The sequence below is a fragment of the Pinus tabuliformis genome, chromosome Q (genome assembly GCF_031772625.1).
Source record: "Pinus tabuliformis cultivar Carrire ecotype Pingquan chromosome Q, CPIR1, whole genome shotgun sequence".
In the NCBI taxonomy this organism is placed as follows: Eukaryota; Viridiplantae; Streptophyta; class Pinopsida; order Pinales; family Pinaceae; genus Pinus; species Pinus tabuliformis.
This window is the reverse complement of record NC_142296.1, coordinates 409028143-409046827: the sequence shown is the minus strand read 5'-3', so window position 1 is coordinate 409046827 and position 18685 is coordinate 409028143. Positions and strand designations below refer to the sequence as shown.

Below are 18685 nucleotides of genomic sequence, written 5' to 3'. Positions count from 1 at the left end.
CATGACATACTCCCAAACGATTGACATAATAACCAAATCATATATAAACTCAGAAAGGGCCCATTTTGCTTGAACTTTATGTAATATATATCAATGGCAATAACCATGCTGAAAAAGTAATTAACAGAAGGAAAAAGATTGCCCCTAAATGAAAGCAGGTGCCAGTTACCAGCAATATAAAATACGAATGCACAATCTAACCTTCAGAGAGACCTAAATGATGGAGTATAGCTTGACTTAATGAGCCTGAGAGTAATGAAACTGGAATATTGTAAAGCAAGGAAATTAGAGATATTTCAGAACTGTAATAATTTTATCACAACTTTGGTGAGCATCATAATGATCAATGTCTTTCACTTACTAAAATGTACTTGTTCCTAATACAAACAGTAATATAAGCATCACTACCCCAGTAGAATTAGTTGTCTTTTCCATTATAATGAGGTACCTTATGCCAAATGAATATTTATCATTCCACGGCTATAAATCAGATACAACTATAGCAGCAAGTCTTAAGTGCCAACAATTAAACTTGACCATTTACCGGAAAAAAATAAGCCCCACTACTATTGGCTTTTAACAGCCAGAACTGTAAGCCCCACTACCATTGGCTTTATAACAGCTGAACTGTAAGCCCCACTACCAATGGCTTTATAACAGCTGAACTGTGCCAGTTGTTGGAATCACTTGTGCATTCACACCCAGTTTCACTACCAAGTCATCTACCGCAATTTTTGACACATCCCTGCGAACCCCGATATCAGCTGCATACCTACTCAAACAGTACATTCCAACTGCAACTACTGTCATGCCAGTTATATCAGTCGTCAGAAACCGCAGAGGGGATGAAAATATAGCAGCAAATGGAGCACCTAGGATCGATGCTGCTTGACCACTTCTTCCAATAGGATTCCTATCAATCACAAGTAAACCAGTCTTACAGTAAATTGCAAAATCTTCACAGTTATTCTTAAAAATGTTATAGCATCCAAACCCATTTTCAAGCAAGTATGTTGCACGATGTACAACTGTCTCTGGCGGGTCTGCTTCTGCAAGAGTACAAGTTCCACCTCGTGCTTTTGCAAGAAAGAAGGGAGCACTGACAGAGTACTCAAATCGGTATAGGGCATCTCCAGCTAGGAAACAGTCAAGACAGGAACACACAACTCCATTTGAGTTTTCCTGGTGATCACAGATCTGGCAGAGATCAGCCCTATGGGAACGCTGTGAGCTCAACAGAAATACATCAAGAACAGTACCAGTTCCCAGTTCCTCCCCTCTTCCTCGAGTGAAGTGAACAACCTTACCATCTCCAATATAGATACCTGCAAGAGATCTGGATATCTGAGTATAGACAAGAAAGATTTAACAAAAAGGTGGAATTTTCCAATAACTGGTTCATCAAACTGAGACTGATGTTGAAACCTGTTTCTTTCCATTCCATCAGCTATATTCAAGTAATCCATAAAACATAATGATCTGGAGTGCAGAAAACAGAAAACACTGGAAAAAATAATCTAGAAGCTTGTAACTACCTGTTTGGAAAAAAATCAACAGTGCATAAAAAGGTTTATAAAGTTGTACATAACCAATCACAACAAAATACATACAGATTGAAATAAAACTTTGAATCCTACACTTGAAGCCAAGCCGAACAGTCCCATCCATTTTCAACTAATCATGACAGCTGCTTTCCAAGATTGACAGTTACATTTTTTGAAATAACTATATGAAGAATTTGACAATTATAATTTTGGAAATAATTGTGTGAAGAATTTGAGAAACTGAGAAAGCCTACACAATTTAAATAAGAAGCAGTTATTCCAGAATCCAGCTTTCTCCTTTTTCAAACAACCAAACAAAACTAGCTCTCAGCAATAGTTTCTGCATGCATCAATGTTACATGATAGAAAAAAAATAATGATTTAAGCAATTGATATGGGAACTAAAACCTGACTTGCAAAAATTGTTGAAAAGTGTAACTAGGTTCAGTCTTCATAATGACATATGTAAATGTGATTTTATGTAATTGATGTAAAGAAAAATAAAATTATTTTTGTAATGCTTGTCTCATGGGTTTCATGAGCAGGTAGTTTTATTTTTAGTAATGGCTCCCATTGTGAGCCCTTAAGATTGGTCATAAAGTCAAAGAGAGTTAATGTCATGTATGAAGAACCCTTCTTGGGCATGTTACATTTGTATAAGAGTCAATGAAAGTGTCAAATAGCCCTCCAAGACAAGCACAAGCATCTCCCTTCAAGTCGGCTTCAAGAAGAATAACAATACCTCTCCAAATGACACGTCGGCCCAACTTGTTGTCAAGTCGGCTTATTTTGATGAGAAAACAACTATTTATAGGACAACTCGGCATCATTTCAGGCAGATAATTTCGGTGGTCATCAAGTCTGAAGTAAGAGGTGTGAAGTGCAGCGAGGAATCTTATTATCAAGCGAAGGAAGGAAGAGTATAATCCAAGCTCTTTTATGGTCTGTTTTTGGGTTGATATCCTCCACACATGTGAGGTAGCAAGAGATCAGTTGTAGCAGAAGGAGCCAAGAAGAATAACAGTCCTCATTGGGTAGCCGAGTTGGAAGAAGGTCAAGATAAGAAGGGAGCCGAGTCAAGCTAGAAGAAGACCCTATCCAAAGCGAAGAAAGTGAAGGCATAAGATAAGGTCTTGTGCATAAGCTAGGGTTTCTGAATTAGGATTGCAGACCTAATTCAAGGAGGCTGAAGGTTTGAAGCAGAAGAAGGTCGAAGTGGAAGAGGAGCTGAGAAAAGGGAAGTTGCAGAAAATCAACTATCGTTGTCTAAGGATCTCATCAAGGGAACTTGTGTCTTGTTCTTGGGGTGGAAAATCGGTCAAGGGTCTTGGTCTTGGTATTCGTCAATTGGAATCTCTATAAGAAGAAGAATTTGTTTGGGTTTTCCTCTCAAGTGGGAGAGGTTTTGGCCCTGGATGATAGCTTATATTCTGTGTCTCGTCTTTTTATGGTTTATGCATTGGTAGTTGTTTGATGAAGAACACTAATAACCTAAGTAAAAGAAGATCCTAATCTAAAGAAATAAAAAGCACTCACAAGCAGTTACTAATAGAAAAGAAATCACTTAATTGTTATGCCCTAGATTTTTCAACATGGTATCAAAGCTAAGGTGACTAAATCAAGGAAGGGCATCTTATCAAGGGACGCTCAAAGATCAAATCTCAAGGAAGGCATCAAAGCGAAGATCATCTTGAAGTGTTTTGAAGACTATTTATCCAAAGGAAGCTAGATCAAAAGGCATTGTCATCAAGACCCTAAGGCGATCTCTCTCTCGTTGAAGAAAGATTCCTACCATTGAAGACATCATCAAGAAGTCATCATTGATCTTCATCAACGAAACTTCACCATCAAAGGATCCTAAGGGATCTCCCTCTCTGTGAGATCAAGGATCATTATTGAAGAAAACTATCTTCATCAAGGAGAAGTTTTCTATTCTCTATATCATCATCAACATCAAGGAAGCAGAAAGGAGAAGGAGCATCCTATCAAGTAAGTATATTTATGTCCACATCTGAATCTGTCAAAATGTCTTTTTGCAAGGAAAGCAACAAATTGGTTGGGGCTTCAAACTATCTTGCATGGAAGAAAAGGACAAATATGAATCTCATTGAAAATGAGGTTATGGAACATGTCAAAGGATATATCACTAAACCAAGAAAGGAAGATGCTCAAGCTCTTGCAAAGTTTATGAAGGGGGAAATTAGGGCTCAAAGGATTCTCATTGAATCCATCAAGGATCCCCTCATCCCATATGTATCTAAACTTGAAACTTCAAAAGAAATATATGACAAACTGGTAGAGTTGTATTCCGTAAGCACTGCAGGGGAAGTTATCTCTCTAAGGCAAGAACTCTACAAGCTGAAGATGTCAAAAGAAGAAGGTATAGCCTCATACTTTATGAGGATATCTAAGATCAGGGATCAACTTCAAGATCTAGGAGAAGTAATGTCTGACAGGGAAATGACTACAGTTGTACTAAATGCACTACTAGAGGAGTGGGGTAACTTTACTTCAAGTATTTATGGGAAGAAAGAAGCTACTCCATTCCATGAGTTGTGGTGACTATGAAAGATTGAAGAATCTAGGCTAAAGGCCAAATCTGATGTCGGGGCAGGTGAGCAAAATCAAGCTTATACTACAATGACAAGGAGAAAGGGTGGAAAGCTTGGTTCTCAGAAAAAGAAAAGGAACATGGCTAAGATTCAATGCTATGGGTGTCAAGAATATGGACACTACAAAAGAGATTGTCCTAAGATCAAAAGGGACAATAACAAAAGAGGAAGAGAAGAAGCCCATATCACCGAAGAAGTGGAGGACGCTGAAAAGAAGAAGTCCAAGAAAGAGGAAGTAAGAGATTTCTACTATGACTGAGATAGTCTTCCTCACTTAAGTTCTTTTCATAGTTCCTATGTCTTCTGTTGTAAGATATGGCTATCATAATTCACTAAGAAAAATGATGGGATGCTTCAAGGCATCATAGAAGCATTGAAAGCAAGAGCTCATGACATCATCATAGAGAAGCATGAAAGATGGTTGAAATTAAATGACAAGTCAACTATGAAGGATATAGCTCTTGGGAACCTCATTGAAAACATAAGTGGCACTTATGGAAAGAAAAAAGAAGGTCATCCAGGGAAAGCTCATCATACATCAGTAAAAAAGGAAAGATATGAAGATTCTAATGGAATCTGGAAAAAGAAAGAGACCCTTGACAATATATATATCTTTGGGAGATGTGTCAATATGTATGCAGGATGTTGATGCAAACTAGAAGATGTCATGATGAAAGACCATTTCTTATTTTTGAACAAATATCTGGATGGGCTTATGCAGGGTTGCCGAGGGAATATCTATGGATATATTCCACCATTGATGCCCATGTAGTAGGATGAAAGATCCTTATGGGAACATGGCATGAAGAAGGCATCAAGGCATTAACGAAGGCCATATATGAACAAATGGATCACTTTCCGATGATGACATGACTAACTCATGGATGAAAGTGATGGATGTTATGTGCCCTAAGAAGTCCCAAACATGAAGACTCCTACATAATAAAAAGAAATTCATGACATTGTGAGGACTTCTTCAAGCAGCGGATTGTCCCATCATCTCCACCTGAGGAGTTGTTGTAGGTCCCTAATTAAGAGGGAGCCTGGAAACAAGTTTCTTACTTGGTAGAAACTTGGAAGCAAAATTCCTAAGCCAAGAGGGAGCTTAGGTACATTCCTTCCGTAGGAATGAGTACATTCCTTTATTGGAATAGATATGTCCTCCCTAATTAAGAGGGAGAGATGGACACTTCATTCTTGTCTTCACTTAGGAAGACAGAATGGAGGATTAGGTAAACATCTGGCATCTGATGCTCTTTGAGGATGTGTTAGGGAATCCAAGATAAGAGTAGTCATAGAGGACCGATATTCTTTGAGGACTGGGAATCCAAGATAAGAATAGTCCTGGTGGAACACACCCTGAGAACCCGAGTGGAGTATGTTCCAAGAGAGACAATGATGAGGGTGTCTATACATCTTTGGTCTCGCCAACATTGTGCTTAGATCTTGTGGAGAGATAGAGTTGTTAGTCAAGGCCTTGCTATGTGACAACGCTAGTTGATATGATGCTATATAGATGGGGTTACCAATCCACCTCTTCTTATGAGAATTTCTTCAGATTGAGAATGACCAAGTGTCATTATGAATACCTCCTTAGTTAAGAGGGAGTGTTAAAAAGTGTAACTAGGTTCGGTCTTCATAATGACATATGTAAATGTAATTTTATGTAATTGATGTAAAGAAAAATAAAATTATTTTTGTAATTCTTGTCTCATGGGTTTCATGAGCAAGGAATTTTATTTTTAGTAATGGCTCCCATTGTGAGCCCTTAAGATTGGTCATAAAGTCAAAGAGAGTCAATGTCATGTATGAAGGACCCTTCTTGGGCATGTTACATTTGTATAAGAGTCAATGAAAGTGTCAAATAGCCCTCCAAGACAAGCACAAGCATCTCCCTTCAAGTCAGCTTCAAGAAGAATAACAATACCTCTCCAAATGACACGTCGACCCAACTTGTTGTCAAGTTGGCTTATTTTGATGAGGAAACAAATATTTATAAGACAACTCAACATCATTTCAGGCAGAGAATTTCGGTGGTCATCAAGTCTGAAGTAAGAGGTGTGAAGTGTAGCGATGAAGCTTATTATCAAGCGAAGGAAGGAAGAGTATAATCCAAGCTCTTTTATGGTCTGTATTTGGGTTGATATCCTCCACATGTGTGAGGTAGCAAGAGATTAGTTGTAGCAGAAGGAGCCGAGAAGAATAACAGTCCTCATTGGGTAGCTGAGTTGGAAGAAGGTCAAGGTAAGAAGGGAGCCGAGTCAAGCTAGAACAAGACCCTATCCAAAGTGAAGAAAGTGAAGGCATAAGATAAGGTCTTGTGCATAAGCTTAGGTTTTTGAATTAAGATTGCAAACCTAATTCAAGGAAGCCGAAGATTTGAAGCAGAAGAAGGTCGAAGTGGAAGAGGAGCCGACAAAAGGGAAGGAGCAGAAAGTCGACTATCGTTGTCTAAGGATCTCATCATGGGAACTTATGTCTTGGTGTTAGAGTGGCAAAGAGGTCAAGGGTCTTGGTCTTGGTATTCGTCAACTGAAATCTCTATAAGAAGAAGAATTTGTTCGGGGTTCCTCTCAAGTGGGAGAGGTTTTGGCCCTGGATGACAGCCTATATTTTGTGTCTCTTGTCTCTTTATGGTTTATGCATTGGTAGTTGTTTGATGAAGAAGAACACTTACAACCTAAGTAAAAGAAGATCTTAATCTAAAGAAGTGAAAAGCACTCATAAGCAATTACTAATAGAAGAGAAATCACTTAATTGCTATGCCCTAGATTTCTCAACAAAAATCTAGACTAAGTTCATAAGATTTGTGTGTGAATCTGCTAGTAGCCTTCAAGAAGTTCATATAAAACAACATCGTCTAGCTATTTTACATGTCCATTTCCTCTATCCATATGCTAAACTTTCTCTTTTTTTAAAAATAAAAAGCTCCTTTGACTATTCATAATAACAAAATGTGTACATGAATGGCTTTTTATAGGAAAAAGCAGCTGGCAAACGTAGCCAGCACAAGCGCTAGAAAATTTAAAAAGTGGGCTGCCTAATTACCAAAATGCCCAAATGTGTTAATTGCCACCACACAGGCTATACAAAGAAACAGTCTTTCAAGCAGAAAAGTAAAGATATGGCCCTCAGCATACACGTAAGCACAAGAGCATTACACTCTAGCAGGAAGGAAATAAGAAGCTTTGCATCGAGTGATGGATCATTACAATCATTGGGGTTGGCTCCCAACCAATGTCAGTAGGCTCAGACAACCCAGCCACCCTTGGAACGTTTTAGTAGTTTTTTAGTCTCCTAGATAGCAAGTGTCCTCACTACACGACAAACCCAATGATGTGGCCGACCATTTGACATGGTTGCCCATCCGATCTTTGGGACTATTGAGATTGACCAGATTGGGACAGAGAGCTGCCACGTGGCACCATACTCATGTTGCAAGGGGCAGCTCCCCAAATCTCTAACAGTCGTTGCAAGTGGGACATCTCCATCGATATCTTTTGTACTTGCCTAGCAATCTATAAGGACAAGCTTGCATGAATTAGATAGTTGTCAAACCATGAAAAAGATCTTGCAAAATCCTTTTTGTTAAATAGAACATCATGCCTATTCTTCCATAAGAAAAAAGGATTTTCCAAACAAATGAGCAGCCATGGAACCTCAAATTCTCAGCCCAAGGAAGCTTATCTTCTATGGAATGCCCCCAATTTGGACCCCTGTATTGTAATAATGAAATGGAAATAAGTTAGACACTTGGAACTTTGTAAATATGTACATTTATATATATTTACGTCGATAGGCATTCCTTTTTGAAAATGGTCAAGCCAAGCATTGTCTACCTTTTTGCCCTCTGTCCAATCAATTGAACTATTTTTAACTGTTGATTAGGCCGACACATGGACCTTCACTGCATATCAGGGGATTCTTTTGAAACTCTTGCAGAACATGAATGTTGACTTGAAAGTTATAGGCGACCATCATTTTGCGATGTTACAGGTAACAAACATAGTCAGGTCTTTCACTCTGGCTGTCAGTACAATAGTGGCATAGGAGCCATAGGTTTGTAGCCATGGAACTAAGCACAGATCCTGTCAAGTTTACACCCAGTCTGGTCTTTCACTTTGGCTCTCAATCCAATAGTGGTATAAGATCCATAGGTTTGTGGCCATGGCACTGGGCGCAAACCCTGTCAAATTTACGCCCTGTCAGGTCTAGCATTTCTTATACCCCTTCTGCGGTCGTTTCTCTGCCTGTCCTTCTAACGTATTTACCTACGCACTCTTCCATGCCCATTTTCTGTCTCCTCTGCGCCCGTTCTGAATGTGCCCCAGTTCGTATTTCACACCCACGCCATTCAACTGAGCCCTTTGCAATCACAATGTGAGGTAAAACGGAAAGGTTTCAAGCATGGATCTAGGATCTGAATGCCAAACACGCCTCCCTCCTCATCTTCTGGTTATCCGAATCCCAAGGTTTTTGATTCAAATTGCTTGGTCTTTAAGTACCCATATGCCATAGATGCACGCTACACAACATACGACAGTGCCCCGAAACTGCCTTACACGACAACAATGGACGAGGTCTCAAACATCCACCGCTTTGAGTCTCTGAAATTTAAGCTTGGTGAAGTCTCAGGTTTTGGCTTCTCGGCATATGGTTTTCTGGAGCTCAGGGAATCTTAGAACGCGTGTCTTTGAGGGTTTTGTCATTGTCTCTGCCACCTGGCCTTTGAATATACGAGGGTATGGGGAAAGGAGAGTTCTCGAAGGCCAGTGAGGACTTGGTTGCTTCGGAGGAGGACTATGAAGAGGTCGAAGCAAACTCTGTCGTGGGAGAAGAGTACTGATTGATTGATAATTGCTGATAGTAAATGCTTGCTGCTACAATATATGGTTGTTTGGTTTTTTTGGACATGGGCTGGTTTTGAAAAGTGGTAACCAATACTAATTGGGTTGGTTTGCAATACTGATGGGGTAGTTTTGTACTGGTTTGTTATTCTATGATACTTATAATGATCTTTTGTGCTTTAACAAAAAAAACTGCAGAACCTTATTGTCAAGTTCCAGAGCTTGCAGTCATCTTCATCTTCGTTTGCAAGCATTTTCAGTTAGCAAGACATAAAGTCGCAACAAAATCAGAAATTGTTCTAGAACTGCTGAGCCTTAAAGTTCCAGAGTTGGTGGTCAACCTTAAACCACCATTTAGTGGAAAATTTTGGCTTCTACTAGCGATTGGATTTGTCATCATCCCAAAACCACCAAATTCAATCAACATATTCAACAATTCACTACTATCCTTCATCTCTCTCCATGGACTCAATACATGTCTTTGGATTAAAGGGAATGTTAGACACCTAATCCATTAAGGAATACGAGCTGTCATTGAGATTGAATCCAAAAGTCACGAGACATATATTTATACATCTATCTTATTGATGCAATGTAATCCACACTTAAGTTTCATTTGACTCAATCCAACAGTATCAGTAAGGATCCTTCTCATGTTGATACCAGTTAAAACCCATCTTAAATTGAAGTGAAACCCCAATTTACTCTACGGTTAACAACTGTGTTATAGATTCTCCTACTGCAAAAAAACTGCATCAAATCCAGATCCTGTCATCCTTACCTTTGCTGATAAATCCATTGCAAGCCAATCCTTTGGTACAGCTTTCACATTAAGCATAGATATCAAAATATTTGAATGGCCAATAACCAGGCTTTATGCCTCCTTGAGACTTGATGATATTTGGTCCTTGAATTAGAACTGGCAATTCAACTTGAAGAATTATTTTGATCCCTAGAGATGTAGGTAAAGAAAGGACAAGTGCTCAATACAAGCTACCATGGCACCTCTTGCTTCGGAAGAACAAAGGCTTCCCTTGGGAGGCACTGTGAAGTTTCAAAAATTCAAAGTCAAGGCTAGAATAATATATGAGGGTAATTGGATGCCCCTCATGGTCTTCCTATCACAGAGAATAGCATACATTGTTTATCGATCTTCATTATACTAGTACTAGTGAAAATGGCATTCCAAATCATGGATGCCCTGAGGAAACAACACACTTTTACACCCACCATAATCTTAAGAGAACAGTCCATACAACAAAAGTTACTATACTACCAGACATAAATAACCCTCAATTAACACACAATTCCTCATTATTCAGCAACAGAAAGGATCGTCAAACCAAGCACATGAGTCAGTCATCAGATTACAGGTAAAAAACAGAGAATATTTTTCAATTTGCTTTTGGTGTTTGGCTGGCAAAGCTCAGGGTTCAATTCAGCTGATCATCGTTCCAATGAACCAGGGTACTCTCCAAATCACTGCCCCCAAGAGAGGGCGAACCGTATGTGCCTCTTATACACAATGGAGAAGCAGTAACATCAAAGTTCTTTAGAGTTTTACACATGTGCCCTTTACCCAACAATGTCTTTAAATGAGGTTAAACTAATATAGAGCCATGTGTAACTGCTTTTGATCCATCAGTGGGGTTTATAAACTTCATCTGTGTATTCCATTGATACAAATACCCATTAACATGTAGAAGAGATTTGAATCCTGTTTTTTTACCTCAAACAGCAAAGATTTTATTAATTCGTCATGTTTTTTATCCATAAGTGTGTGGCTATAAACCTTAACTCTGCATTGAGTGATACAGATACCCATTAACATGTTGAAGAGATTTAAATCTTATAACTTTTACACCATTTTGCCAATTGGTCATGGATCATACCTCATACTTATCTAAAACGACTCCATATACTTTTTAGATTCAATGAATATGCCCAAACTCAATGGATCATTACCACCTAAGCTATCTAATGTACCTAGCTGCTGTTGATTAAATGATATGCTAACCTCGACTCATCTAAATTCACTCAATGCACCATCTAAATAGGTTACAACTCATCTCCCCGAGAATCACCATTGAAGTTATCAAAGACTTTCTAAGAATGTCATCTCAGGATTTATCGAGGAGTCCAAAAGCAAGTGTTTCGTCAAGTGCAGCTTCTAGTCCAGCTCTTCTACGCTCTAAGAGAGCATTAGGAAAATCAACCTCATACTCTCCTAAGAGACTGCCACCAAGGAACGAACTCACTGTCCCCTCGAATCGACAACAGTCCTATTCCTAAAAAGAATTATGGCTCTAGCTCAAGTTTGAGCTTAAAAAAGCCTACCAGATTTTCTGATCAGAACAATGACAAAAAAGGTTCAAATTCATCAGATCAACAGCTTGTCGATAGCCAAGATTCCAGTACGAAAAATGGTCTCTTCCAGATGGTAAAACTCGCAAAGAAGATTAAAAGAGAAACAGAATCCTGGTTCATTGAGTTCATAGAGAAGTGCTTAGACACAGGCTTCAAAAACGGAAAGTCCTTTGAAGGATCGAGGGCCAAGATAGGGGACTCCACAGCATTTGGTTTTTAAATGTGGTGTTTTGCTCACTGTTGTGGTCTGTCCACCATATGGTATTTTCACCATTGTAATATTGTTCATCGTTACTAGATGTGACTTGTTCACCGTTTAGAATATGGAGATTATTTTCTTATTGCACTTAGTGATTATCTGGTCAGTGTTGTTAATTTTCTCTAGCATCTAATTGGCCTTTTTATAACACAAAACACAAAAATAAACCAGTAGTAAATATATTGGCAAAAAGTCCCTTATCTATGAGAAATACACAAAACATATATAAGAGTAGATTTATTGGCAAAAATCTCTTCGCTGTGAGAAATACAACAACATATATGGTAGTAGATCTATTGGAAAAATCCCTTCTCTATGAGAAATTCAAGGCACATAGAAGTCATTTAAATGTTGTCAATAATTTAATCAATGATAACAACTCAATGGCACTGTTGGAGTATAATCTAAGTAACCTAACACGAGGAATCGGGATTCGTTGGATATGGGGATTCAAGTGTCGGATTCGGACACGTTGACCCCTGGAACCGGACACGTTAGGATATGTTTTATATATATATATATATATATATATATATATATATATATATATATATATATATATGTATGTATGTATATATTAAAAATTAGATATTTCTTACACAAATTCTCATTAATGATACAAATTCATTGATTTCAAACATAGATCTTCATCTAGACGTAAGTTTTACAGTTTACAAAGTAAGTTAGTAACATTATAGCATGCATAGTACATACAAAATTCAAATACATGTCACATAAATAATAAATCAATGAATCATAAATTCTAAATTCATAAATCATAAATCATAATACGTATTCAATTCATCAATGATCCAATAGGAGAAAGACAAGATAGTAAGATAAAGACACTGACAACTGTAGTTTTCTCATTAAGTCATCATAATCAAAATGTGTTACATAGGTAGTGCAATGCCAATGGCAAATAGAAATAGAAAATACAAAACAACTACAGGTATACAAGCCTCAAGGCAGTAGGTAGCCCATGACTCATGAGTCATCAATCCTCATAGTCATCATCAGAATCAGCATCACTGTCCTCATCATCATGGTCACCATTGCTCTCCTCTACATCCTCCTCCTCCCCTGTATCCATAGTCGCCTCTACATCTGTTGGTGTGGAGGATGACCCCTCTACAGTATCACCGTCGTCGAATCTAACAGGATCTAGCACTGGATCATTGAGATCCATGTTGGCCAATGCCAACTCAACACTATTGTCCAGACCCATATCATCAGGAAAGACATCCCACATCTTTGTCTTTCCCTTCAACCACTCTTCCCTCTGCCTATAAATAAGACGAAGATTGGTGTGCACATACACCATTGTCTACGCCCTGGACTGCTCAAGCTTACTCTTCTTAACACTATACAAATTCCCATATGTGCTCCAATTCCTCTCGCAACAAGAGGATGAAGTCACCTGAGAGAGGATCCTCATGGCTAACTGATGAAGAGGAGGGCTTGTTGCCCCATGATTTGCCCACCAAGAATAGGGCTTCTTATCCCCCCTGTCTCTAATCACATCATATCCTGCAAATCGACCAGTACCAGTGGAAAAATCCGCAAAGGCATCGTCCACCTCATCAAGCAATGCCCTATCCTGAAAAACCCGTCTGAATGCATCTTTCCTCCCCTGTGAGATTTCACCATCCATGTGAGGAGGGAATCTGTGGGAAGGTCCACCATTCAGCCACTCATGGCTGTAGTATTTTGGGTTCAATCACTGAGCCAAACAATGTAAAGGTGTGCAATTCTTGTCCCATTTACTGACAAGAATATCTTGTATAGTACCATAGAAGGCCTCTGGTGATGTCTCATACTCGGGGCACTCACTCTGTAGAATAATGCTCCTCAGAGACTCAATCATGGAATCCCATCCCTCATAAGCCTCTCTTAGGATGTGTTTGTCTATATCTGCAAATCCAAGCAAAGAAATGATAGGGTCCATGACCTGAATAATTAGATCTACCCTCTCCCACTAAGCATCATCTAGCACCGTGTCCTTCACCCTTTTAGAGGCTAGTTGATCTGTCTTTCTCCAAAAATACCAAAACTCAGAAATAACCATGGCCCCAAGAGCGGTCTTGACCTCCCTCAACCTCTTCAACATGATGAATGAAGAGGCAAACCGTGTATCAGCAATCTTCAACAATGATAGATTGTTGTACTCCTTGTAGATAGTGAGGGCATTTGTATGATTTTGCACAAAGTTATGGATTTCGTGCATCCTCAATAATGTTACCAATCCAAAGCACATCATAAGCAATGGATTTCAGTGCTAAGTTCAATAATGGACAATGCAAGGTGTCCAAAACACTTGTGGATATTTAGCTTCCACAATCATGCCAGCAGCCTTGCAAACAAGTGCATTATCTGTAATTATTTGCACACAAGAATCAACACCTATATCTTCAATATCTTTAATAAACAACTCACCCATAAATTGTGCATCCTTGTATTCTCCAAGTGTATCCACTGCTTTCAACAAAACTGGACCATTCAAGGAAGACACCATGAAGTTGATGAGTGGGTGTCGCGCTGGATCTGTCCATCCATCAGAGACAATGCTAACCCCAGATGTTGGCCATGATGCTTCAATAGGCTCAAGCATTTTTTGCACCTCTTTTTTTGCCTTCGCCAACAATGTGGTTCTAAGCTTTTCTGAACCAGGAGGCACATACCATGATGGAGACCCGTGAGTTAGAGCTCGGCACATCTCAATAAATAAAGGTGAGCGTGCAACATTAAAGGATATGAAGTTTTGATAGAAAAAAGGCAATGGTGAGATCAAGCTCTTCTCGTTTCTCTTTTTGAAAAATCTCGTCCATTGGACCAAGTGAAATTGCCTTCCTTTTTGCTACTTGTCCCCCAATAAAACTCTCAAATGGAAATTTGGTGGTGCCTTTCCTCAAAAATGGAAGGGGGTCATCATTCTTGGTTTTTTTTTTATTTTGCAGCCACATTTGCCATACCAACAATGAACTCTTTTTCCATTTCTTTCCTCTTTTTTAAAAGAACTTGTGTACAAGCTCCAACTCCATAACCTAGTAAAGCCAACAAATGGCCTTTCACACGAAAATATGTGCTTGTGAAATTATTGTGGCAAAAGTTGCATCTCCAATTCACATTGCCTCCTCCCTTCCCCTTGTTGCTTGGCCCATCCTCTCTTGTGATATATTTCCACAAGGGATATTTCTCAATGTTACCTTTAGGAGGAAGTCTTCCCTCAACATTACTTGCAGCAGACTCTGATGATATTAGGGGAGGAGGGGCATCTCCAATGGGGACATTCTTCCCCTTCCTTTGCCCCCTACCTGCTGCCCTTGATTGAGCCATGAATACTGTCAAAAAAATAAACAAAACATGCACAAATTTGTAAAAGAAATGCATATACAAACTGTTGTAATACAAATGCAAAAAAATAAAGAGGAAATGCACTTACCTATTGCTTGAATCTTCTTGAAAACGCTCCAAACCCTTGGCTCCTTGCTCCAAACTTCTAAAAGCAAACCCACAGCTCACTTCTTGCAAAAGGAATGAAACAAAATGGTAAAGAAAATTAGAAATTGCGCCCTTTTATTGGCTCGTGGGTTCCTTTTCGTCGGATTCGTGTCCAGATTTTGTGACACAATGTGTCCGAACGGGACACGATCCGGATTCGATCGTGTCCCATTCGGACACGTCGTGTCACAAAAATTAGACTCGAATTAGGGTGAATTGAATCTGATTCGCAGGATTCGGACACTTGGCAAAAAATCAACGAATCTGGTTTCTGAGAGTATAATCAATAATAATAAATTATTTGTAGTAGAATAATGTCTGGAGGCATTCCAATTGTTCATGAAAAACACAACAAAGAATTTATAATTGCACTAATGATGGTTTCTTCCTTGCTAGAACATTCAAGTTGGTATGAGAGTTTTAGCTAAGCACTGAAAGATTCCTTGAAGATAACATAATGACTCTTAGTCACTTGTTTGTTAGTAATGCTACCGTGCATCAACTTTCTATCTTCAACTATTAGAGGCCAATGTTGGACATGGAGGTAGCATTGGCAAGTTGACTCTATAGTTGGCTTGTGGCAGTGTAACAATTAATGGAGTGATTAATCACAATTTGCTTCCTTTGACTTGAGAGATACAAATAGAAATATGCAATATGATACACTGCCACTTATCACCTATTAATTGTCACCATTTCCTTCCTACTTAGAGGAAACCATTCCCTATTTCTGTTAAAGCAAAACTGTTAATGTGTTTTGCTGTTATACAATGTTTGGCTGTTCATTAGGATGTGTTTCAAGCACAATGCCATGGCTCTTTGCCCAAGTATTTACAAGAGATCTAGCCATTTTTTATGAAAGTCATTTAATCTGCCACAAATCTGTAACCAGATTGCTCTCCACATAAAAAAAATCCTTAAAATTAGGAGGTCAAAAATCCTTATATGAGTACATTAAAGAGGTCAAAAATTAGGATTTTGTGGACAATAAGTTTTTCGAAAATAGAAAAGTGTTGACAACAGGGGATTGCACACATGATATCTCAAGCTCAAATTAAAGTGAATCTGATTTCTGTTGCCATTGCTGCACTTGAGAGTTGAGTATTCTATTAGTCATTTCCTTTCGGGCGTTTTCTTGCATCTGAATAGTTAAAACTCCCTAGGGTTATTTCCTTCTATCACATTTTGAAGTGACATACCAATTTATTTAATAATATTCTGTTATGATATTCTGTTACTTTTCATTATTTGTAATATATATATATATATATATATATATAAAGTTTGCTTATATAATAATATTTATTTTGAAAATTTAAATAATTTTAAAAACATATTTTAAAAAATTGAATATATATCTATCTATATATATATATATATATATATTGTTGGTCTAACCCACGGGGATTTGAACTTTGAATCTAGCACAGATAAAATCAGCAATTGACATAAAAATATGTATTTATTAATAATGAATATGAAATGGGATGATTTACAGGATGAGAGGCCCGGGCTTAAATACAGCCCTACATGCCTCTTGGTGAATGGGCATGATCTCTGATCATGCCCTATGCCCTAATTAACTAATTTGTTTACAAATACTAAATTTTTATATAACATTGCCTTCCTCCCAAAAATTACTTTGTCCTCAAAGCATACGTAACGATGGATGTTGTTGACGAAACGCTTCAGTTTCCCAAGAAGCTTCTTCTTCTGGTAAGTCCTTCCACTTGATCAAGTACTCTTTGATTACTCGTGATCGGAGCTTCTTTTCCCTGGTGGATATGATACCTTCTGGCTCTAAAATGACCCTTCCTTCATCATCTAAGGATGGAAGCGTTGTTTGTGTTGATTGATGGTCACCAAGTGCCCTTTTAAGGCAGGATACATGGAAGACGTTGTGAACACGACTTTTTTCTGGAAGGTTTCAACTATATACAACTCGGCTGATCTTTTTGTTGATTTGGTATGGTCCATAGAACTTTGGTGACAATTTACTTTTTTCCTTTTTGTTTCAAAGACAATTGTTTGTATGGTTGGAGCTTGACAAATACCCATTCTCCAACTTCAAATTCTCTCTTAGTTCTATTTCGGTCAGCTTGTTGCTTCATACGATTTCTTGCATTATTTAAATTTTCTTTTAGAGTTTGAACGATTTTTTGGGTTTCTTCTAATTGGTTTTTAACAGCTGGTAGATTTGTCTGGACAGTAGCTAGATCCTTCCATTTCGGAGGTTCGTACCCATACAAAGCTTGGAATGAAGTCCTTTTTGTTGACATATGATAAGTAGAATTATACCACCATTCAGCGAGATGCAAACACTGAGCCCGCTTATTTTGTTTTCTGTAGCGTAACAATGTAGGTAGGCTTCCAAACATTTATTGACAACCTCTGTTTGTCCCTCTGTTTGAAGGTGGTAAGCGAAACTCATATTTAGGTAGGTTCCTATATGGTTGAACAATTCCTTCTAGAAATTACCCTTAAATTTGGCATCTCTATCACTCACAATGACTTTCAGAAAACCGTGTAATTTATAAATATTTTTGCAAAATATCTCAGCGATTTGTTTAGCTGAGTCTGATTTCTTCATTGCAATAAAGTGAGCATATTTGGTGAGTCTGTTGACTACTACGAAAATCTTATCCTTGCCCTCAGATATAGGTAATCCCTCAATAAAGTCCATTGATATTTCTTCCCATTTCTGATTCAGAATGTTTAAGGGGTGAAGTAATCCAGGTGTCATAATATTTTCACTTTTATTTCTTTGACATTTGTCACATTCTGCTACATATTTCTGAATATCGCGACTCATCCCCTTCCAAAAGAATGATTGACGTGCATTGTAGTAAGTTTTAAAGAATCCTACATGTCTAGTTGACAGTGAATCATGTGATTCCTTGAGTATCTTGGATTTAAACATGGAGTTTAAATTCAAATAGATTCTTCCTTTGTACCATAAAATATCGTTCTTCCATTCAAATTTTGAGTTGTCTGGAAGGTTATTGATTATCGCAGTTATTTCTGGATCCTTGGCATACTCACTTTGAATCTCATTAAGCCATTCAAGAACAACAACCGAGACTGCAAGTAATGTTGGTTCTTTGTCCTTCCTAGACAGGGAATCTACTACTACATTGTCTTTTCCCTTTTTATGTAGTATCTCCATGTCAAAGGCAGTGATTTTTTCAATCCATTTTTGTTGTTCTTCGGAAAGTGTTTTTTGTTGAAGGAGGTGTTGGAGACTGTTATGGTCTGTTTGAATGGAGAACTTACTTCCCAAAAGATATTGTCTCCACTTGGCCAGTGCATGCATAATAGCGAGCATTTCCTGGTTGTATGTGGACTTAAGACGTTCTCGTTTATTGAGCTTCCTGCTTTCAAAAGCTATTGGATGCCCTTCTTGCATTAACACTGCACCTATACCGAACCTGGAAGCATCACACTCGATGATCAATGGTTTAGAGAAATCTGGAGTTGTCAATACCGAGGCATTAGATATAACTTCCTTCAGTTCTTCAAAACACCTCCCTGCTTCCTCATTCCATTGAAATGAAT

The 18685-nt window shown here is 38.3% G+C and overlaps 1 protein-coding gene across 1 annotated transcript in view; it reads right to left on the bottom strand.

Annotated features, from left to right (window-relative positions):
* Nucleotides 1-337: 337 nt before the first annotated feature.
* LOC149219916 (protein LEAD-SENSITIVE 1-like) overlaps nucleotides 338-18685 on the bottom strand; it is a 99899-nt gene continuing 81551 nt past the window's right edge. Inside the window, exon 2 of the mRNA XM_089384550.1 lies at nucleotides 338-1325. Within this exon, the coding sequence (XP_089240676.1) occupies nucleotides 652-1325 (674 nt within the window). The 3' untranslated portion in view covers nucleotides 338-651. The remainder of the gene's footprint in view (nucleotides 1326-18685) is intronic.